At 41.1% G+C, this 23,392-nt stretch overlaps 1 protein-coding gene across 2 annotated transcripts in view; it reads right to left on the bottom strand.

The window, feature by feature from the left end:
• Positions 1 to 1,227: 1,227 nt before the first annotated feature.
• arpc1b (actin related protein 2/3 complex, subunit 1B) overlaps positions 1,228 to 23,392 on the bottom strand; it is a 31,993-nt gene continuing 9,828 nt past the window's right edge. For both annotated transcript variants that reach the window (XM_072559309.1, XM_072559310.1), the window contains 8 exons: positions 16,316 to 16,420; positions 14,865 to 15,087; positions 12,822 to 12,929; positions 10,984 to 11,190; positions 9,534 to 9,609; positions 4,583 to 4,779; positions 2,558 to 2,648; positions 1,228 to 1,668 (listed from right to left, as the gene is read on the bottom strand). In XM_072559309.1, the coding sequence (XP_072415410.1) occupies positions 1,630 to 1,668; positions 2,558 to 2,648; positions 4,583 to 4,779; positions 9,534 to 9,609; positions 10,984 to 11,190; positions 12,822 to 12,929; positions 14,865 to 15,087; positions 16,316 to 16,420 (1,046 nt within the window). In that variant the 3' untranslated portion in view covers positions 1,228 to 1,629. The remainder of the gene's footprint in view (positions 1,669 to 2,557; positions 2,649 to 4,582; positions 4,780 to 9,533; positions 9,610 to 10,983; positions 11,191 to 12,821; positions 12,930 to 14,864; positions 15,088 to 16,315; positions 16,421 to 23,392) is intronic.

A 23,392-nucleotide genomic window follows, 5' to 3' on the forward strand; every position in this document is an offset into this window, starting at 1 on the left:
GGACTCAGCAGTTTTGAAGACAAAGTTGCAGGGCACAAACATCCTGAATTATAATGGTATCAGGACTCCAAAGATTGACCTACAAAGGCCAAGTAAAACAAGGGTTGTATTTCCTGGTAATTAGAAGGTTGATGGATGATTTGATCAAAGCTTGGAATAAAATGTAAATTGGAAGAAACTTTCTCCTGATGAGTTGTCAAGATGTAGGGGATGTCTAAAAATCAGAGCGATAACTTTCAGGAATGGAATTTAGAAATTTCCCTGCAAACAACAATTGGTCCTAGGTATTAGTCATGCTCTCAGAAGAACCGCTTTGAGGCTAAATGGCCTTTATCATTTCTAAGTTTGGATTTGATACACCAGATGGCAGCAATAGCTATAGATCAGGGATTACCATGATTCAATTTGCAGTCAGAAACAAACAAACTCTTTGACATTTGAAAACAATAATGAAACAATTTGGGTTGAGACCTCTTGGCAGATAAGAACTGGAATACCTGACCAAAACTGGAGTGCACAGGAACACAAATGTGTATGAAGTCAGGGAGTCAATAGTTTCAATAGCCTGTAAATAATTTACGAAGATGGAGAATGCTAATGGATTCACTGGATTATTAAAGCCCAGGAGCACATAATTTGATCCATCAGTCCTTGTCCGTTTGCTGGAACAGCTATTCAATTACTCCTGATACCTTTTATTTTTGGAAGTTACTATTGAAATTATTTTCCTTACCCTTTCAGAACATAATCACTGCTTGAGAAAAGTTATTCTCTCCCGAGCTTGTCTTTTTGCCAATTACCTTCTGTTATTGTCCTTTGGTTACCTGTCTACTTGTTACTGGAAACATCTATTTATCCTTTTTGAAAATCTTCATAATTTTAAACATCTATATTAAATCACTCTTAAATCTGTTCAGCCACAACTTACTGTGGAGAAGATTAATGTTTTAAAGCTAAGAGACAACGAAATATAAGCAATAGGAGGAAATGTGTAAAACAATTATGCAACTGAAACGGACCCCAAAATCACCCTGGGCACAGGTCAGGTTAACTGTTTTTGCCTGTTTTCTACCCGCTGAACATGCATCCATTGTTCAAGCTATGTTAGTATCACATTCTCAGTAGAGATGAGTGCAGTATTTTACTTTTTGTCCAAACTTAATGGAAGAATTGCTTATTCCCCAGTTGCAAACAGAAGAAAAACAAATAAGAAAACCGACTAAAATATGCTTGATTAGTTAATTTTATTACTTCAAGAATTTTGATAGATTTCATCTTATGACCAGCAAAGATAGTCTGGAACTAATTAAACAGCATAGATTCTTGCTTCATTTTAGAAAATCTTAAGTTTAAACTGACAACCCCTGAGGACACGAAATGGAACTTGCCCAAGGCACCATATGCAGCATTTAAAAGTAAGACAGTCTTTGCAAAGCAATTCACTGAATTTGAGACTCCTGTACCTTTAAGTGTACCAGGCAAGGTCAGGTACATGGATTATAAGAAAGGGCATCACTCAGTCAACTTTTTTTGCCTTATTTGAAATGTTGCATTAAGCATAGGTATGTGAAAAAGAATGGCAGGGCAATTTAAGGACTTGCAGATTTTAAAAGACATTGGTCCAATGATTCAGACAATCTTCAAATCTTTCAAATCAGCTTCCAGCGTCTGTGAGGGAGAAAAAAAACAAAAAACCCTCAGATTTTAAGACAAGGAATCTGCAAATGCACTTTTTCCAAAAAAAAAGTTTTTAATCATGCTGTTCTGTAATGAGAGAAGCCGCACTCCAATTTGTCTTCCATTAGTAGATCACAGGACAAAGGTTCAAATATTCCATCTGAAAAAGTTTTGAGTAAAATCACCTTGGAAAAAAAATTCAATTTCCAAGAACAGTAGGATGTTTTCAATTCCCAACTGGCCTTCAACTTTAAAGCTAGAGTTTTTCCAGTTTGTGCCAAACTGTAGGCTGCTTTGTGCTGTGCACCCAGTCCCAATAGTTATTTAATGCCAAGAGATTCTTCTGTTAAGATGAAAGAGACTCTCAACTCGTTACACCACCTGGTGGCCAGATGTTTGAACACAGCACCATGGATTAAACAAATTTGAGACACCAACTGGATAGTAGCAGGGAGGTATTTGGAAAGTAAGTGAAGTGAATGAACCACATCAATACATTTTCAAGAAAAGCGTTCTGTAGCAGAACTAGCAACAAACTGCACCTTTAACACAGGTTGTCAAAATTTGAAATGTTTCTCCATTTCAGCATGGGGATGGGACTTGTTTCCTTCACCCCTACCGTGATTGCCCAAATGGAAATACTGATTCTATATCCTTACATCTTACTAGAGTTGGGGGAGTGCAAAACAAATAGTAACTGGCTCCAAGTGCTGAGATCAGATCACAGATTAGGCCTCCTGTTTCTGAAGTTCAGTACCATACTAGATTGTGTTGCTATATCGCAACAGTGACTCTACAGGTTGTACCCCAACTTAATGAGTTGTAGCATCTTGTGTGGGTGTTGGGAGAAGTGGAGAGGAATAGTCAGTGTAACTTTTACCTTAATATCCCAGATTGCCATTCCACCATCCATACCAGTGGTACAAAACTTAGAACAGTTCTTCTTTCCTCCATCAACAATGGAAATTTGGCTGTAACAAAAAAGAAGAATTGAGGTCTTAGTTAGATATCCCTTTCAAATCTACAAATACTAAAATCAGGCAGGAGGTATTGTTCATAGTAATTTACATAAAGCAGAATAGCACATTGCTTTGCTGTCACTTGGAAGCACTCAGCATTTTCGCAGCTGAAATGCACAAACACCTGCTGAAGTTTGCTGTCAAATAGTAAGGGCGCGGACTAGAAAGTTAGCCCACTCTAAATGTAAAATTTAAACAGTTACTAGACTTGTAGTTTTGAGACCAGAAATCGGATCTGATTTACTTTTTAACAGATTAAGAATATAATTATAATACAATATTATGTAGAGTTCTGGTTGATTTATGCTAACCATATAACAAAAATCTAGGAAGTCAGCTGTTAAGAAACAACTTGAGTCATCAAGTTGTTCCTTGGTTTTCATTCTAACATAAGATTCTGTTCAGTAAAACTCTGCAATTTTGAACCTTAAAGATCAATTGGTTTCTTTTACTGACAAACTGCTCTTGCCAAACTGACTAGGTTTCACAAGGTATAAACCATTTTAAAAAAGGTGAATAAATTTAACAATAGGTCTTTGTCGTATGGAACTAATTCAGAAGCAGACATAATATGCTATAAAGACACGCAGACTTAAGAATAGGTCATTCTGTCTTTGCTTGTTCATTGGGGAATGGAAGGCAAAGCGCAAAAAGTCAAAACATCAGAATGCAAACAAAAGTGAATCAATGGCACATGCAACGTTAGACATTGCATAATAGACTGCCTGACTTGTTCTCAAGCCAATCTCCATGGGTGTGGAATACTGAGTCACCCAGAATGCTGAAATGATTACAAGAAATAAATGTTTAAACTGCACTGGATGGAAAACAAAATTCCTGGTTGTGTTCAGTATCTTTCTGAAGTAATAGATTTTCATTGACCAGATCATTTGGATCAATGTTTATAAGCTGTGATACATAGCCATTTTCTATCGTATAACTACTGCCCTTAAACAATTTTTGATCTCATTGTAGTTTCTGATCTTTCCAAAGCCTGATTTCAATGACCATCTCCAATTTTCCATTACAGATGACTGCTGCTTTACACCCTCTCCACATTGCATTTCACTGCCTCTTGGAAACCCTTTACTCCTACTAAGCTGCACAACTTAATTTCTTCTTTCTCACTCAGTATCAACCCCTTTTCCCATCTTGTTGAACATTCTGAACAATTTATGCTTTTGGAGACGGTCATTCCTCCAGATTCTTGGATCTATTGAGCAATGACATTCCTCCAGGAAACTTGTCATATAACATCTGCTCTTTCATGAGCTGTAGGGTGGATCTGAGCTACAATCTGAGGGATTAGTGTAGCAGTCAAGATTTGTAACTCTCAGGACTGGAGGTGGAGGCATCAACACCCTGAACACACTTGTATGTTGCGAGGTTCCTTTACTTTTCACTGAAAATACCTCCTCATAGGTCATGTTGCAACTGAAAGTTCCTTGGAAGCAGGTACAGGATGGACAGCCAATGCTGGCTTGTCCCAGTCCTGTGAAAGCACTGATGGGCAAACCTAAGCCATCACTATTTACCAGCAACAGTTAAAATAATGGAGAAAGTGGTGATCAAATGAGTTAGGACAGTTTTGTATGGACTGTAAAGCTTCCTTCTCGGCCAGAAGCTTCGGTTTTAAAACTTGGCTTGAGTCACCTATTTTACAACATTTGATTGTCTCTGTTTTGTTTCTCAAAAGTCTTTCATTTAAGCCTCACACCAAGAGTCTGTTTAATGCTTACTGTACTCCTAAAACAAAATGCCCTAGACTTGAATGGAAAGAGCAAATTTATCAAAATGGCAGGTAATGAGGAGAATTGTAGAATTCATGATGGTGCAATTAGCAGAAATGTGAAGTGGTACTTTTGGAAGACAGCTGCACTCCTTACCTGATGCTGTTCTTGTGCAGGGTCTCCAGGCTGGTGGTGTTGTTATCAGCTGAGGCGGTTTTGTCCAGGTTCCTGAACTTTGCCAAAGCTGTCATTCCACCTTGCACCTTCTGTTTGGGAACATCCAGTTTCTTGCTGAACGTCACTGTGTCTTTGGTGCTGTCATAAGTGAACAGCACTGGGTAGCAGTCGTGACCCTGAGAAAAGGCCGCAGATACAAATTGAACCCTCAGTCCCACTAAGTTGCAAAATTGCTTTCACCTAGTGAATTAATTTTATGCTCTCTTTGCCTACTGTCATCTTTTATTGATATGCATTATGTAAGATACTACACAAGTGATTAAATGTAAAATTTCAAAAAGATTTCTCCTTCCAATTGTTTTTTTTTAATAAGGCACCAACTAATGCTGGGCTGAGAATATCCAGACACATGTAGTCCTTTTTAAAGATCCCTTGAGGGCCAGTCACTATGTGCAAATCTAGTCAGGCTAACTTTCACAGGATCAGTGAGAAGTTGGCCTTGCTCACAGTTCATATCTGCACATAGACAGTACGAGTTAACTGGCAGCAATGAGCAATTTGATAGATATACCCCTCTCTGCTCGGATGAAAGGGATTGAAAGTGAGGTTAAGAATGTGAAATCACAGTTTTTAAACAAGGGTGTCCAGGCAATACACCCTTGTTAAAAACACCGTGATTTCACATTCTTAACCTCACTTTCAATCCCTACATGGTCTCATAGTTCCCGAAGGGCACAATTTAATGTCTTGTTCGGGGTTAGCCAACAACCTGAGAGTCATCTTTTTGGGGAAGCTGCATTGAGCAACAATAGTAGGATAAAGGATTCTTGGAATAACAGTACCACCCTGAGAGCTGCTAGGCCAGAGGAATTGTCTCTACCAAATTTTCTCTTCTGATACACTCTTTAACCTTCTCTTTGATTGATGTTTGATCTTCTGACTTTTTGCAACTCTGTTGTATAATGAGTGGAGTGGAGTGCCTTGGGATATTTTGTCATGTTTCGGTAACGATATTGATGTACGTCATTTTTGTTGGTTCTTCTGGCAATTATCTTAAATCTATGTCTTCTCCAGTGGAGACAGTACCTCTTCATATACTCTGCTCAAACTCCATGATTTTTAGCGTTTCATTAAATCGCTTGAACCTGGAATTCCTTGTTCCAAGCTTTTCATTTACTTTGTGTCAGGTACCATTCCGGTAAAATCACCTCTGCATCTCAAGTTCTGACATCCTCCAAGTATGCGAAATAACGATTTTCATAGAATTGTTATGGGGCAGTGGGAGGTCATTTGGCTCGTCCAGCCTACACTGGCCCTGAGCATTTTAATTGAGTACCAATCATCTTCTTGCCTTTTCCTCATAACTCTGCACAATGTTTCTGTTTACATAATCACCAAATGTCCTCTTGAATGCCTCCATTGAACCTGTTTCCACTAATATGTCCAGGCAATGCATTTTAGACTCTTAACTACTCAGTTTTTCTCACCTTGTGTTTTTGTGTTTTATTGTAAATCTCTTTTAAAGCGGTGTCCCCTGGTTCTTGATCAGTTTGAGTAGACCAGACCCCACATGATATTGAAAACTTCTATCGAATCTCCTCTTGGCCTTCTCCGGCCCAAGGAAATGAGTTCCACTGCTTCATCAATCCTCTCGTCCCTAGAAACATTTTTGTGAACCTCTTCTGCAATCTCTCCTGTGCTTTCCCGTCCTTCCTGTAATGTGGTACTGAATACTCCAGCTGAGGGAATGACCAGTATCTAACAAATTTATTATAACCTCCATGCTCTTATTTATATGCTTTAGCTGTCCTGCTACCTTTTATAATGCCTTATGCACATATACTGCCAGGTTTCTCTAGTTCTGAACACCCTTTAGAACACTCTCCTCTATTCTAACTGTCTCTCTTGGTTGTTTATACCTAAGTGTGTCAACCTCGCACTTCTCTGCATTCTCTTCACCTGCCACCTATCCTCCCAATGTGTCAATGTCCTTTTGGAGGTTTAACACTTTGCAGACTACACCACTGAGGAGCAAATTTTGAAAATATCTCCTGCATGCCAGCATCCAGATAATTTAGTATAAATAGGCAAAGTAGTTGGTTAGTTCACTGAGCTGTTGGGTTATTGTGCAGATTTTCCGTTACCATACTGGATAACGTCATCAGTCTGAATTCCGTGAAGCGCTGTTGTTCTATTCCACTTGGCTTTTCTGGTTCGGTCTGTTGAGAGGAGTGTCACTTCTGGGTCTTCTCTGCAGCGGTTTTCCCACTTGCCCTGTGTGTTTCCTGATGGCCTTTCTTTGGTTGAAAAACCAGACTTCTAAGAACTCTCTTGCCTGTCTCTGGTTGTCCTGTCCTAGGATGGTAACTTTGGCACAGTTGAATTGATGGCCCTCTTGGTCTGTGTGTACAGAGATGAGGGAGAGTTGATCATGTGTTTAGCAGCCAATTGGTGTTCAAGAAGTCGGATGGCTAATTTTCTACTTGTCCAATGTAATGCACATTGTAAGGGATTTTGTATACTGTATTGGTCCTGCATGCTGTGGGTATGGGGTCCTTGGTGCTGGTAAATAGGTGACATAGTGTGGCTGTAGGTTGGTGTCCCACCCTAATACCTAATGGTCATAACAGTCTGGTAGTTAATTTTGATATGTTCCTCACATAGGGTAAGGTGCCCGTTGTGTTGGTAGGTACAGTAACTTCTTGGTGTTGTCTGTTAGACATGGATAGACAAAGCTGATGAACAAAGTCGTTGCTAAGAACAGGTACCCCAAATGTTGTAGTGTGTCACAGCTATTTTAAACTGTTCAAAGATTTGTAGCTTGAGTGCTCGTTGTTGTGGTTCTGTTCGCTGAGCTGGGAATTTGTGTTGCAGATGTTTTGTCCCCTGTCTAGGTGACAACCTCAGTGCTTGGGAGCCTCCTGTGAAGTGCTTCTGTGCTGTTTTCTCCGGCATTTATAGTAGCCTGTCTCTGCCGCTTCTGGTTGTCAGTTCCAGCTGTCCGTTGCAGTGGCCGGTATATTGGGTCCAGGTCGATGTGCTTATTGATTTGAATCTGTGGATGAGTGCCATGCCTCTAGGAATTCCCTGGCTGTTCTCTGTTTGGCTTGTCCTATAATAGTAGTGTTGTCCCAGTCGAATTCATGTTGCTTGTCATCTGAGTGTGTGGCTACTAAGGATAGCTGGTCATGTCGTTTCGTGGCTAGTTGGTGTTCATGGATGCAGATCGCTAGCTGTCTTCCTGTTTTGTCCTATGTAGTGTCTTGTGCAGTCCTTGCATGGGATTTTGCTCATGCTGGGTGTCGGGTCCTTCGTCCTGGGGAGTTGTTGTCTGAGAGTGGCTGTTGGTTTGTGTGCTGTTATGAGTCCTAGTGGTCGCAGTAGTCTGGCTGTCAGTTCAGAAATGTTTTTGATGTATGGTAGTGTGGCTAGTCTTGTGGCATGTCCTCATTCCATTGTCTTTTGCTTAGGCATCTGTTGTAGAGGAAGAAAAGGACAACCAACTCCCATTCCCAGACGTGATGGTACAGAGAACACCGAACGGAGAATTCATCACACAGACCAAGTCCTGAACTACGAAAGCAACCACCCCAACACACACAAAAGAAGTTGCAGCAAGACACTGTTCAAAAGGACCACAACACACTGCAGTACACCAGAACTGCAAAAAGAGGAAGAACACCACCTAAAAATGTATTCGCCAAAAACTGATAGTCGCAATTTCATCAACAACACCAACTAGCCACAAAACGACATGACCAGGTATCCTTAGTAGCCACACACTCAGATGACAAGCAACAAGAGTTCGACTGGGACAACGCTACTATTATAGGACAAGCCAAACAGAGAACAGCTAGGGAATTCCTAGAGGCATGGCACTCATCCACAGATTCAATCAATAAGCACATCGACCTGGACCCAATATACCGTCCACTGCAGCAAACAGCTGGAACTGACAACTGGAAGCGGCAGGTACCAATCACTATAAATGCCGGAGGAAACATCACAGAAGTGCTTCACAGGAGACTCCCAAGCACTGAGGATGTCACCTAGAGAGGGGACAAAACGTCTGCAACACAAATTCCCAGCTCGGTGAACAGAACCACAACTATTTTAAATTGTATCTTGACATAGCTCCATTTGTGGACATTGGGATGGTTGCTATTGTAGTTGAGCTGGTCCATGTGGGTGGGTTTCCTGTATACTTTGGATGACCAATGGAGGGTTTACAGCCATTCTACCATGACATCGAGGAGTGGGAGTTGGTGGTTGTTCTCTTCCTCCCTGGTAAACTTGATACCACTGAGTATATTGTTGATGAGGTGGTGTTTTTCTTCCACAACAAATGTCATCCACTTATCGTATCCATAGTTTTGGTTGGATCAGCAACAGCTGTGTTTTCAAGTCTCAGAATAACTACTTCTGCTATTAGTCCTGAGATGGGAGAGCCCATTGGTGTGCCATTGACCTGTTGGTATATCTGGTTGTTGAAGACAAAGTGGGTGATAAGGCAAAGGTCTAGAAACTTGAGCATATTGTCTGTGGTCATGGTGTTGCTTGGAATAATTGTCACCAGATCCTCTAGTAGTGTGGCAAATTGTTCCCTTGGCTAGTGGTATTCAATGGAGACGACTAGGGCTGCGATATCAAATGAAACAATGATTTTATCCTCGTCAATTTTAGTGCTACAGATCTTCACAAAAACCTTATAGGAAAAGCAAGAGCCCCAATACAACACATGGGGAATGCCAATACAAAAGCTTCCTCCAGCCTGAAAAGTATCCACTGACTATGACTGTTTCCTAGTTGTCAGCCAAGTTTGCAGAGAAGAAATATCCTCCAAACAGCTTGGTCCCTTGTGGCCACAGCAACACTTTTGCTACCTTGCAAAATGAGTCTAGTAGCTGAAGATTTCTACAAAGCGACTTACCGCTGCGACTAAACTGTTCTCTGTGATAAATGTAACAGTCAGGAGAGGTAGAGATGCTGTGTCAAGGGTAGCAATCCTGTGAACAAAAGAAAATAAGAAAATAACTTGGGTCAGTAGCAAACCAAGAAAGAGAATGAAAAAAGTCCCAGGAACCTCTAAATACTACAGAGCTAAATTTCTGAGGCATCACAGCACAGAACAAGGCCATAAGGCTCAATGAGATATTATTGCAACAGATCCGAACTGTATCCTTCCCCAACACATTAACATTCCAATGGCAAGGCAACTTGAGGCCTACTGTAGATCTCTGCACACAGCTAACGCAGCAGCAAGTTGGGTTGGGACTTGTCTGTATTGCTCAGCTACATAAATAGCAAGAGAGCAATGTTAGATATGGCAACAGTCATTTAAGAGCAGCAATGTGCTTTAGTCATCAATAGGACTAGAAAAGGAACACAAGTTAGACTCTCAGTAGCACCTGGTTTCAGGGTGAAAGGTCATATCATACCTTGATGAGGAGATCAATGGAGTACCTGAAATCTGAGTCAGCTCCAGGTACCTGCTGCAACTCCACAGACAGTTTTCCCACAGCATGTGATAAGGATGTGGACATTAGGCTGGAGTGTAAGACACTGGGAGAACAGCTCAACAGGCAGCATTGATGGGGAGAGATGAGAAGGGATCTTACTTTCACTGGTTCCATGGAAATTATTTTCCAACTGAACATGACTGGGGCAGCCATCCCTAGGATGCACCCATTGCTGATAAAACGGAGCAAAGTCAGCCTGAAACCTGCCCGACTTCGAGACATCAACATGTTGAAGGGCTCCTCTGGAAGTTGAAGAGGAAAGAGTCTGATTGCCTACCTCAGGCAACTGTCAACGATGCCTAAGAAATGATCCAACTAAATTGCATATCTCCTGGGGACACAGGAGGTTAATCCCCAGAATTGGTCATTATGTGAGCATTGGATTAGTAGCACATACAATGAAGTCTACTTTCTATCCTATAATCAACAAGTATTACATTAATGGAAAGACCAGAATACCCACTGGGAATGTGTGCATTATCCTGATTGAGTTAGAGAATGGTGCAGAAGCCTTTTAGTATAAAACATGTACTCTGGAACAAGAGCTCTCATTTGGAAATGTATGTAGCCGCATGGACCCTGCTCAACAGTCCTATAAACCTTGAACCTCAAAAGGTTTACTAGTGAATATCTTTTGTCCAATGACCTTTAAGCCCATCACAAGTAACCACTATCAACACATGGCATGAGAGGGGCTCTACACTGGTGTCAGTTTGATGGTAAATATGACTACTATACTGTCTGAATTTTTTTTTTTAAAAAGTGTACTTTTTACTTGCAAGATACTACATCCTCAAATCACTTTTCGTGAAAATGTGTTCTCTAACTGGGTTGAATGTATGAATTAAAATGGAGGCTTACGTTGACTTCTTGTTGGCATCGGTGACACAAACAGTGCTATCATGGCTGACCCAGACCAAGCGGTTCCCACTGTCTGAGAAACAGACTCCGTGAACCCAGCCTCCAGTTCCACTGGACTCGAACAACAGCTCTCCAAATGGCATCTTTGAACCCCATGGTGTGGGTGACGGTTTCTCCTCAACCTCCTTAATGTAGGCAGAGAAAACCCTAATGATGAGAACAAATTAATGTAGTTAGAATGCTGGCAACGAGACTACATTCCTACAGCTAGCTACTGCCAAGCACTGTGCATTCTTGAGATTCTATCTGCCCTGGAGTGGTGATAAATCCAATGATTGTGGGCTCAGAATCACAAAGTGATATGACACAGAAAGAAGCAATTCGGTCCATAATGCTTGTATTGTTTATTTTACCTCGCACCAATCTCCTGCCTTTTCCCTATATCCTTGCACATTATTTTATCAATAATAATCCAATGCCCCTCTGGAATGCCTCGATTGAACCTGCCTTCACTAAGTTTCCAAGCAATGCCTTCTAGACCCTTGCTACCTGCAAAGCAACAAAAGTTTTTCTCCTATTACTTTTGCTTTGTTTGTACTCTGGCTCAGCTTTAAGGATTTTGCATTGCAGACTCAATGTAATATTTCAAGTTATTTGTCTTAAATCCACAGACAGTAATGAAACTCAGTTAAGAGAACAGGGAAGCTTCAGTGCTATTATTTTTTACCTCCCTGAATTCATGGCATAAGATCTGTGAGGGACTGGTGAGAGCCTTTTTTAATGGAACTTCACACATATGAGATTGACCCTGACATTCAGTAATAGGCTTCAAACTATGAGCAAGTAGCAGAGGCTGATTTTCTTTACCCCAGCACCCTGCGCCAAACAACTGAAATCTATCTTGGCAACTTTAACGGTGCCTCAGATGAAACCAGATTAAATCATTAGTGCAGTGTTGGGGTCATTGTGACATCGAAATTGGAGATATAGATTTCAATGCACACACTCGTTACTTCACATACTAAATTTTAATTTAGTTATTCTTTTGTGGGATGTTGGCATCACTGGTAAGGCCAGCATTTGTTGCTGCTCCTTCTGTTCTTCTTGAACTGAATGGCTTGCTGGACCATTTCAGAAGGCAGTTAAGAGTCAACCACATTGCTGTGGATATGTAGTCACATGTTGGCCAGACCAAGTAAGGATGACTGATTTCCTTCCATAACGGGCATTAGGGTATCAGGTGGGTTTTTACAACAATCAGTTGACAGTTTCACGATCACACTGATGAGTCCAGACTCTGGATTATTAATCCAGTGACATTACCACCTTCCCTGAGAAATCTTGAATGCAAGAAATCAGGAGAGGGAAAGCAGTGAATATAGGAGACAGTCAGTAAGTGTGATAAGGACTGGTGATCAAGAACGATATCAACTCCTATTTTTTTCTCATTATTGTATGTGTAAAAACAATTTGCTTCTCCTTTTTAACTTCCTGGGTTTCAATAATTTACAACAGTTATATTCCCTTATCATACACTTGCCTGAGTTTCTAACTGCTTCGTGTCCCAACACAACCACATATGTCATACTTCTAGTAGAATATAAATTGTATACTCCAATGTAGAATACACGCAGCAGAGACACAGGCCTATTCAATTATAACACATGCGATGGGTGTCATGGTAAGTAGCCATTGGACTACTACGCTGGGGAAGTGAATTCCTAACAAACAATGAATTTCAATTATAAAATCAAATATCATGCAGACTGAATATTAATTTTTCAAATCTTGCCAAGTACATTTTAAGTGATAAATGCATCAAGTCTTGAGTACATTACCTGCATTTGAAGTCAGAGGATCCAGCAGCCAACAGAACGTTATTGGGATGCCAATCCAGATTCAGTACAGTGGAACGAATGGGTTTCTTGATGTGTTTACAAACCCACCTGTAAAATGCAAGTTGAAATCCTGATGTGATGTGGAACACAGAATCCATACTTTAAGTATGTTTCATTCATTCTTTCCTTGGTACACCCGTAGTTTTCACCTTAATCCAAGATTTTATCTAACAGCAGGCACCAGAAGTGCTATTGTTTTCTACGTTATAAGAATTTTCTTCTCTCCTGGCCGACAGTTGTTGGGGCTGGGAAAGTGAACACTTTCCTTGTCAGACACCAAGTACCACAGTCAAAAGTGATCACTGAAATAATACAAAAGAACTTTGGATGCTGGAGATCTGAAACACACAAAAACAGAAACTGCTGGAGAAACCCAGCTCGTCTGGCAGCATCTGTGGAGAGAGAAACCAAGTAAATGTTTCAAGTCCAGTGACTCTTCTTTCGAACCATCCAGAGGAAGGCTCGCTGGACTTGAAACATTAACTCTCTCCATAAATGCTGCCAGACCTGCTGGGTTTCTCCAGCAACTTGCTTATGTCGTGATTGATCACAGCACCACTTGCTCTGCAGCTTCAAGGTGGTTTAATCCCAAACTCAGAAGAGCCCTTTCTTTGGAAAGAATGTGACGTGTGATATTTTCCCAACTAAGAATTCTTGGAGTTGCTCCAAGTGTCATTTGTGTTAATTAAAATCCAGCAACTCCCCCCAAGAAACTTAGTTCAACCTGTCCATCTGCTGCAGGACCATTGGGAATGGGGGAGTTTTGATTCAGGCTGCAATGTGAGTACTGAAAGATTGAAATGCCACCCCAGCTCTCCCAGATGCAAAGATGCCCATTATTTCCTCTCAGTGTCCATTCTTGGTGCCTGGGCAATGGGCCTGACTATGAGAGGACAGCTTCTCCACCTCTCTCTTCCCCCCCCCCCCCCCCCACCGTCCACTTTAGCTAGTTTAACACCCTCATTAAATCGAGACATTTACAGTTGAGTAACCAAGACAGAGGGAGTTTCCCTGTCACAGTTGAATAATTTCTTAAGTAACCAGGTCCTTGCAATGAAACTTGGAGTGGATAGTTAGGATAATCAAGGTGCACACTTGCACTGCCTAATGGAATTTCAGAAACTCCGTTTTCAGTAGAGAGTACCTGCAGGTGAAGTATAACAGTCTGATTCAATTCAAAACATTTGCTTTATATTGTTGCAGCAGCCTGTGCACTGATGGAACAGTAATGTCAACAGTAACTTGGTCAGTACCATTTTTGCTGAGTCAAGTGATTATGGATTGAAGCCTCCTTCCATTCCTACTCAAGAGACTAGAAAAAGACCTGTCACTTTAGTGAGGTAGTGAGGCCGTGCTGCGTTTTTGGATGTACCTTCCGTCAGATGAGATACTAAACTAAAGCTCACTGCATACTCTACAGGGAACACGGAAGATCCCATAACACTACTGAGAGAGCAGAAGTCCCCAGATCATATCCCTCAACCAACCAATCTAAGACAATCATTGCTGCTTGTAGGACTTGCTATGCCTAAACTGAAACCATGTTCCTTAGACTATAATTCAAAAATACTCAGTTGTCTCTGCAGTGCTTTGGGACTGACAAGGATCTGAAAGCTCATCAATTGTGCAATATCTGACCTTTCCAACAGCAGCCATTGGCTGACCTCTCACTGTCAATGGTTTATTGATGAACAGAAGCAGCTCTGTACTCTGCATTAGTTTGGACAGGTCGTTCTGTTATAACGCACGTTTCGTCAACACAAATTCACTGTCGTGCAATTGATGAACTGGGGACGCTGTTTCCACAATGTGAACCTTTAAAAACGTGTGTTGGGTGTAGCACAATTACAGTGCCAACACTATCACAGTGCTGTTTCTAAAGCACGATTTTTCTATTACATGGGATTGCACATCGCCTTATAGAAGATCTGACTGTACCTGCTCCTTTAGTTGTATTTCATATTACAGTTGCTGCAAACTCACCAATCGTTGTCCTGCTCAAAATAGCAGACAGAAATCACTCGTGATCCACTGCCCACCGCAAACTTGTTCTCCTTTGGTGACCACTTCACACAGCGGGCAGCACGGTTGATTCTTAAAATAACAAGAGTAGGCTTCCAAACATTTCCCTTCAGGGTCCAGACATAGGCATTACGGTCAGTGCCACAGGTCACAATTCGATTGCTCTCTGGAGCCCAGCCAATCCCTAATTCAAGAACAACATTATTGGTTTGGATTGATCACAAGATAGAAAGAAAGAATAGATCCTCAAGAGCATCTAGAAGTTCTTAATATATCTGCACCACATGAGAAGTCATCAACAGCAACTAAAGCTGACCAAAGGTAGGGATGGTTTGTAGACAGAAATGTAAGAGAATGACTAATAACTCCAATAAATAATTGAAAAGAAACTGAATAGCATGAAGGTACAAGGAGAACCTTGTTAGAGAAAGGAATAGGTTGACATTTGATCAGGTTTGAGGTGGGTGGCTCCTAAAGAACATAAATAGGAGCACAATCCATTTGGGCTGGAGCAGACAGTGTCCGATGAGGATGTAGGCGAGTTGGTCTGACACCATTTAGTTCACATTAGGTGCTTCTATCTCACAACTTACTGAAGTGTTTGAATTTTAATACAACTATTGGAGATTCTTAGTCTTGAATGTTATATTGGAGGTATATACTGGATTGCAAGGATTTTACTGCATGTACTCACTGCCCATACCTCAGTTAGCCTGTGTGTACAGGCTGCATGTGCATCTCAGTTATAATGGAATGTACCTGATTGTTTACAGTACATTCCTGTCTTGGGGAACCTGAAATATTTTGGATGTATTATACTTGTGTATGTCATACTGGAATATGTCTTGTATGTGATATATTGAACTATATTGTACACCTTACACTGGCATAAGTTTCCTAAAATATATTTGAATATCTCTATAGTATACGTTCTATATTGGTGTATAATAGTGTAATCCTGTTACTTATGCTATATTCTAGCAGCAATGATTCTAAACTACTGAAGGAAATTATTACATTTGGAACTTAGAATAGCCGAAATGTTGGACAGAGTCCTCTAGGGACACTAAACCATTAAATAAAAAGGTATTTTTATTTGCATTAGCTCTTGCTACTATTCAAAAGTACATTGGCTTTGAAAAACCTCAAGGCACCACGTGATTGTGTAAGGCACTATATAAATGAAATGTTCTTTCTTCCTTATTTGCGAATGTTATTACAATAATTTATTTGAAAACTATTTTAAATCATTTCAGCTTCATGAAATCCAAAGTCGAGAAGACTGGCCTGTGATGAGGCTCATCATGGATAAGCCACTAAGCTGTAAGTCTGCTCTGATGCAGGGAGCTTGTATGAACACAGATGTCTTGCACTGCCCGACATACAACAGAATGGTGTACAGTGGGTCTCACCTGTCACATGGCCACTGTGTTCCTTCAACTCATGAATCCTGTTCCACTTGGACCCTTCTTTCTTGTAAATGTGAACCTCATGGTTGTTGGGACAAATAGCAATTTCTGAAGAAGCAAGTCAAAAATAAAAACCATGTGGCAAAATCAAAACAACATTTCAGGAACCATTTTCAGATAAATGTGAAAAACAGGAAGTTAGAAGTGAGAAGAAGGGGTGGCATGGTGGCTCAGTGGTTAGCACTGCTGCCTCACAGCGCCAGGAACCCTGGTTCGATTCCAGCCTTGGGCAACTGTCTGTGTGAAGTTCGCACCATTCTCCCAGTGTCTGCGTGGGATTCCTCTGGGTGCTCTGGTTTCCTCCCACAGTCCAAAGATGTGTAGGTTGGCCATGCTAAATTGCCCGTAGTGTTCAGGAACATGTAGGTTAGGGGAAAATGTAGAGTAATAGACTAGAGAAATGGGTCTGGTGGGATATTCTTCGGAGAGCCAGTGTGGACTTGTTGGGCCAAACGGCCTAGTTCCAGACTGAAGGGATTCTAAGAAAATTGTTTTTAACATTAGTGAAAGTTAGCAGAGAAAGGCATAGGAATCACTATCCGGTGTTCAGGATGACATTAAATGCTGAGTTTCAGGGACATGATGAGAAGCCAAATGCTTCCTTAATCCAGAGTTTTCCAAAGTGGGGGTCAGGATCAACGTGGGATCACAAACTGAAATTTTAGGGTCATGTGCTCCAAGGCACCAACAGCTACTAGGAAGCTCGGAGTTACATCAGTCTTAATCCTGCTCCAACAGGCAGGCTACCGAGACTCTCAAAGATCTCACTGAGGGTCCTGTCAACCTTCAAGCCTTGAAATGGGATTATAGAGAAGAGGTCTGTGAAACACTGGCTTTATGTACCACAAGGGGGCTGGCTTGCTGAGTGTCATATTTTTGATAGCAATGAGAATGAGGAATGGAAGTTTGTAGGAAGCACGGTAGGGCTAAAGACTTCAGACCTTACTTTGTTGATTTTACTGCATATGTCCAAGCTGTGACTGTGAATAAATTGAACAACGAATGGTTAAACAAAAAAAAAAGTCTAAAGCACAGTGGGCAACATTCAAGGGGGTGCACAACAGTGAATTCTCTCCACTGGTCACTCCCTCTGGTTAGGTTTCATTGTGTGACCTCTCACCTCCAACTACTTCATCTGCAATGTTTCACTTAACAAATAAAAATGTCTTCAAATAACGCTGAAAACCCACACAATTCACCAGTGATTTCTCTCCTGTGTTGCCTGTTGCACTACCAATGGGATTACTTTAATTCCAGGAAGCTTGTAAATCCTATCCCTGTGCTGCTTCAAACATTTTAACAAATTTACTGGGCTTAAGAGTACCTAATAAAGTACACATATGCAAGAAAAAAGTATTTACTTCTCATAAAAATTCTGGATAACAGCAGCTGGTTAGCAGGATATTTTGAAGAGGAAAGGGTTACATGTAACGATAAACGTCCATTTTCTGACATTACTTGAACAGCTAAACAAACTACATGTTTCAAAGGTCTATGTTTATTCAACATCATTAATGGATCACTAACTACTTAGGAAATAAAGCAATCTCTCACTTTTGGCTAAAAGAGGGATTCCATTAGCTAAGGGATGTGGAGTTTTGTGCTTCATTTCCTGTTGTTCAATCCACAGTGCACACAGATAAGATTTCACATTCACCCTTATTAAGAGAAAACGTCGTGTACAAGCACAAAATCTCCTGTTGTCTGATATTTCAACACCAGGCCATGCAACTGAGGATTAATAATTTCATTGGCACGATAGTAATTTTCAGAGTTCTAGCACATATGTCATTGGTGACAATTGGAGAGTATAATTTCACATGAAAGATGGCCTAAATGTGGTTAGCATCCATTGCCAAGGCTACTGAAAGAGCTAGGGGCTCAGCAGTGTTAAATAATACAAGCTTGGCCTTTTGGTCGATAGTGTCAGATTCATTTTGCATAAACCATCCTGAAACTGCAAATAAAAGAGGTGTTGTTCCTAGCTGAGGAGATAAGGTGCAGGTTCAAATGCTCCAACAGCCTTCACAAAAAAGTTACTGCCCTCTGAAATGGCCCAGCAAGCCAAATCGGTTCAAGGGCAATTAGGGGTGGGCATCAAATGATGGCCTTGCCAGCAGCACTCACATCATGAAATAATCATTAACGAAATACATTCAGCCTGGTGGTTCAAGTTACCTCATTCATTCTATACTCATTTTACATAACATTCATTGATTCCCTATGCCTTGAGATGTTGTTTACAGAATTTGTGGTTTTGCCTCATCTTACCCAAATGACAAACTCCTGCCATGTGTCTCCTGATCCTCTCTATCAGCTTTCACCTCTTATTCTGCTCCATTATCACACTTCCTCCCACTGGGGCTCCTTACCCACATCCCCACCTTGCTGCTTTTCGGTTTTTAAAAACACTCTAGAGCATAATTTCTCTCTTTTTTTATGCCTTCAAATTCTCCTTTCCCTCCTGCTGCATTATTGTTCTAACATGATTTCCTCCAAGTCAAAAGGGCCCAATAAATGGAAGCTGTTGCTTCCTAGTTTGAATCTCCCCGTTAGTACACTTACTGGAATGCTAAAGCTTGTGCCATAAAACACTGTGCATTGTACAAACTTGCTGAGACAAGAAGTCAGCATTTATAACATGCGTTTCCCCAACATCTGTGAATGTTAACTTGGCCGAGGGCCAAGATGAAAGAATTGGAGTCCAAATACAGTAGTAATGAGCTCAGTTATGTCCAGGACCGACATTTCTCTTTTATGAAATGACTGAAGCATGTCTCCACCTTCAGTTCTGGTTTCCAGTTTACGTGGAAAACATTCAAGGCCTCAGAGGCAAGGCAGTGAAGCATGAACCCAAATCAGCCAATCGAGTCAAGAAAACCATAACCCCTCAGCCTTGAATGGAGAGGATCTTAATGAGATAAATACAACAGCAAAATAGACACAGCCAACTGAGAACACGTTCCTGGTTTCAATCTAACTGCATCAAATTGAAACTTCATTATTACTTCATTATGCAATCTGAATCAGGTAAACAGTTGACCTGTTTATTTATCTAAATTCTGTATTAGCTGTAAACTCAGACTTCTGACCTGAATATTTCTGGTGGCTTGCAGTTATTGGCCAGGCTTGTATGTAGTTTATTCCCTGCAGGATTTCAGTACAGGAGGTACAGCTATTTGACTATTTATCACTAACCTTTCACCTTTTAATAGCCAGTGTGTCACACTGAGTCAGTCGCTGTTCAATAATGCTGTAGAACACTATAAATGTGAACAATGAGTTAGCTATAGGAAACAGAACTGGAAGTTATTATTACTTCCAAATAAGGGCAACTAACCTCAGCACTGAAACAGGAACTTGACTTTGACAAAAGATGAAAGCAATAAGTGAGACTGTTTAGAGAAGTTTTGTCACAAAGAAACGGAAGGTGGGTGGGACTGCATTTGAATGTCAGAATACAGTTTGCATGTGGTTATGGACCAGAACTGTCGCCAGTGCCAAGTGAGTCTCAAAGCAGTGTGTTGGCAGAAATCAACATTATTTTCAGGTGATCTGCTATTTATGCTGGCAACTTAATACTGATTCATTTATTCAAATAAATTGCCTTGAGGGATTTTCCCCCCCCATTGCTGTTAATGCATAGAAAACATGTTTTTAAACTCAAAAGTTATTAAATATTTAGAATGCAGGGTAGTAGAGACTAGAATTTTCTAGATGTAAGGAGAGTCCTGATGTAGAAACATAGAATCTAGGAGTAGATAATTTTGAGCTTGCTGACCCTCTTTCTCAGTGCCATATTCCCATTTTCTCCCCATACCTTTAAAATCTAGAAATTTCTCTCCCTCGCTTTCTTGAATAGAATTCAGTGACTTTCACAGGTTCACTATCCTTTGAGTGAAGAAATGTTTACTCATCTCAGTCCTAAATGATTTACCTCATCTCCTGAGGCTATAACCCTCTCGTCAAGACTCCTGAACTAGGGGAAACATCCTCTCTGCATTCAGTCTGTCCAGCCCTGATAGAATGTGATAGGACCCAATCAGACCTGTTCGTATCCATCTACCTTTAGTGAATGCAGACCTAGTTAAAGCAATCTCTCAAAACAGGACAGACTGTCATCCCCATTACAGCTGAGCAAACCTCACTACATTCCTTCTGTGGCAAGTATATCCTTTCTTAGATAGGGAGACCAAACCTGCATACAATACTCCAGATCTGGTTTCACCAGAAAACTGTATAACTGCAGTAAAACATCCCCACTTCTGAACTCAAATGCTCTTGCAGTGAAGGCCAATATACGATTTGTCTTCCTAACTGGGAGCTTACCTGGATCCTGAGCCACACAGATGGCCAGGGGTAACCTTCCTATGGGTAGCCACGAGATAGGTCACCGGGCTGACACTGCACACTGCCACCTCAGTGTGTAGGTAGTTTAGATTTCGGCCCAACAAGTCCACACATCCCTCCGAAGAGCAACCCGCCTAGACTCATTCCTCTACATTTACCCCTGACTAATGCACCTAACACTATGGGCAATTTAGCATGGTCAATTCACCTGACCTGCACATCTTTGGACTGTGTGAGGAAACCGGAGCACCTGGAGGAAACCCACACAGACATGGGGAGAATGTGCAAACTCCACACAGCCTGAGGCAGGAATTGAACCCGGATCCCTGGCGCTGAGGCAGCAGTGCTAACCACTAAGCCACCTTTTTGGAGTCTCAATAATGTCTCCAATAGTCATCACCATTGAGCTCAAGTAGGTATCTCCATTCCAGAGGCACCCTTGGGAGGAATTTTAAAACATTTGCTCCCGTACTGGGGCCACTCAGGCAGGTCCTGCTGAGCTGATGTAAAACCTCTCCAGCAGTGAGATTTGTAGTTCTGTGAACTCCCCTCAGTGGTGCGATAGTTTATCTGGACACTGGGGTTACCCATTTTGCCAGCAGACCGGGAAAATGACTGTCAACTTACCCTTTGATTATTCAGAGTGGGTGCAGACCCCACTGAGCAACTAAGTTGCTCCCATGATTATGAATCTCTGGATTGGGCTTGAACTCATAAATCTTGGGCTTTGAGACAAGAGCGCTACCAATTGAGCTTAAGGTTAGTTAACACTTTAGTGCACTTATAATAAAACTGATGTCAGTATTCAGCACTGGCTCTTTAACTTTCTAAATGTCTAAAAAGAATCTGCACCAACTAATTCAGACAGAAAAGCAGCTAAAACAGTACGAGAAAGAATAGGTTGAAACAGCCTGCTCTTTCAACTCAACATAATTTACTATTCCTCCTCCTACTAAGGTTTTGACCATGGAAAGTTTATGCAATCCCTATTTAAACAAAGCTTTTCTGTGCAGAGCATTTACAGATGCATTAATCACTGCACTATCTTTTTTTTGCAAGCACCTTTTGTGCCCTGTGAACCTAATCAGTTATCCGGCTTACAATATTCAAAGTCCCATCGAGGAATTATGGCTGCAGGGTCTGCTACTTTTAACCAGAGTTTTAGATTTCTGACTCTTCTGGGAGAAAAAAACAAAACTATGAAATAATGACAAGTTACCAAAATGTCACATCTGTTCAAATGTCCGAGGGATTTACCTACTCAGTCAGGAAAGTAGTAATTGTTTAAGATTTCTTTGATACTCAGTTGGCAAAAGTAACAAGTAGTCAAGGAGGGAGGAAATTTTGCTAACATCACTGAGACAAGGTTAATTAACACTGAAAGTGCAGTGGTAATCAAACTGACACCAATATTTAGTGACGCCTTCTCCACATTCTAATCATTACAACATTTCTGCTCATGGAAGCTTGCTAACTAGTCCAAAGTTACAGTGTCAACTGAACTTCAAAAATATACTTCATTGGCTGTTAAGCCTTTTGAAATAAGTGGAGAAAGATACTGTATAAACGCCACTGCTTTCCTTCTTAAATTAACCAACATTCACCACAGTTCTCAGAGCCATGAGCTTTCCCTCTGCCTGTTTTAACAGGATCGGCCTCATTCCTGATCATGATTGACCTCCACTGACCCCAGCTGGGAAAGTGTGAATCAGGTGAAGCTGGATGACGACAGGAACGGACCTGGCTACAGTTTCTATACCTCCTCCTGTCCCTCACTGCCTTAATTTACATTCAGCTGAGGTACCAGCAAGTTCCTGCTTTTCTTTTGGTAGTGGATAACAACTGCATCATGGATACTGCCTTTTGGGTCTTAGAACATATACCAATATATGATCAAAAGGGTTGATACTGAGCTATGGGAGCAGAGGCTTTTATAGCAGCTATGCTCTGCTCTGAAATGCTCCCTCTAAACCTTGGTGCCTCTCCTTTAAAATGCACCTTAAACATTACCTCTGACATAAGCTTGGTCAAAGAGGTAGCATTCGAGGCACATTTTAAAGAATTAGAGCTATACCAAGGTTTAGAAAGGGCATTTCAGAGCATAACATAGCTGCCATGTGGATCACCTAAAATCGTGTGCATGAGTGTGTGTGCACGCATGGGTGAGAGAGGGGCTAGGAGTCAGGCATACTGAGATAGAGTCATACAGCATGGAAACAGACCCTTTGGTCCAACTAGTCCACAACAATCTTGTTCCTACTTGTCTGTGTTTGGCCTATATCCCTCCAAACCTTTCCTATTCATGTACTTATCCAAATGTCTCTTAAACGTTGTGACTGTACCTGCATCCACACTTCCTCGGGCAGTTCATTCCACACACTAACCACCCTTTGTGTGAAAAAAGTTGCCCTCATGTTCTTTTTAAGTCTTTCTCCTCTCACTTTAAAAAGTATGATCCTTAATTTTGAACACCCCCATTGCAGGGGAAAAAACCCTATATCTCATGATTTTGTAAGCCTCTATAAAAGGTCAGCCCTCAAATTCCTATGCTCCAGTGAAAAAAAGTCCCAGTCTGTCCAGCCTAACTGAAACACACTCCATTCCCAGCAACATCCTGGTAAATGTTTTCTGAGCCTTCTCCAATTTAATAATAATCTTCCTACAGCAGGA

This window comes from Chiloscyllium punctatum, chromosome 40, assembly GCF_047496795.1.
Source record: "Chiloscyllium punctatum isolate Juve2018m chromosome 40, sChiPun1.3, whole genome shotgun sequence".
In the NCBI taxonomy this organism is placed as follows: domain Eukaryota; kingdom Metazoa; phylum Chordata; class Chondrichthyes; order Orectolobiformes; family Hemiscylliidae; genus Chiloscyllium; species Chiloscyllium punctatum.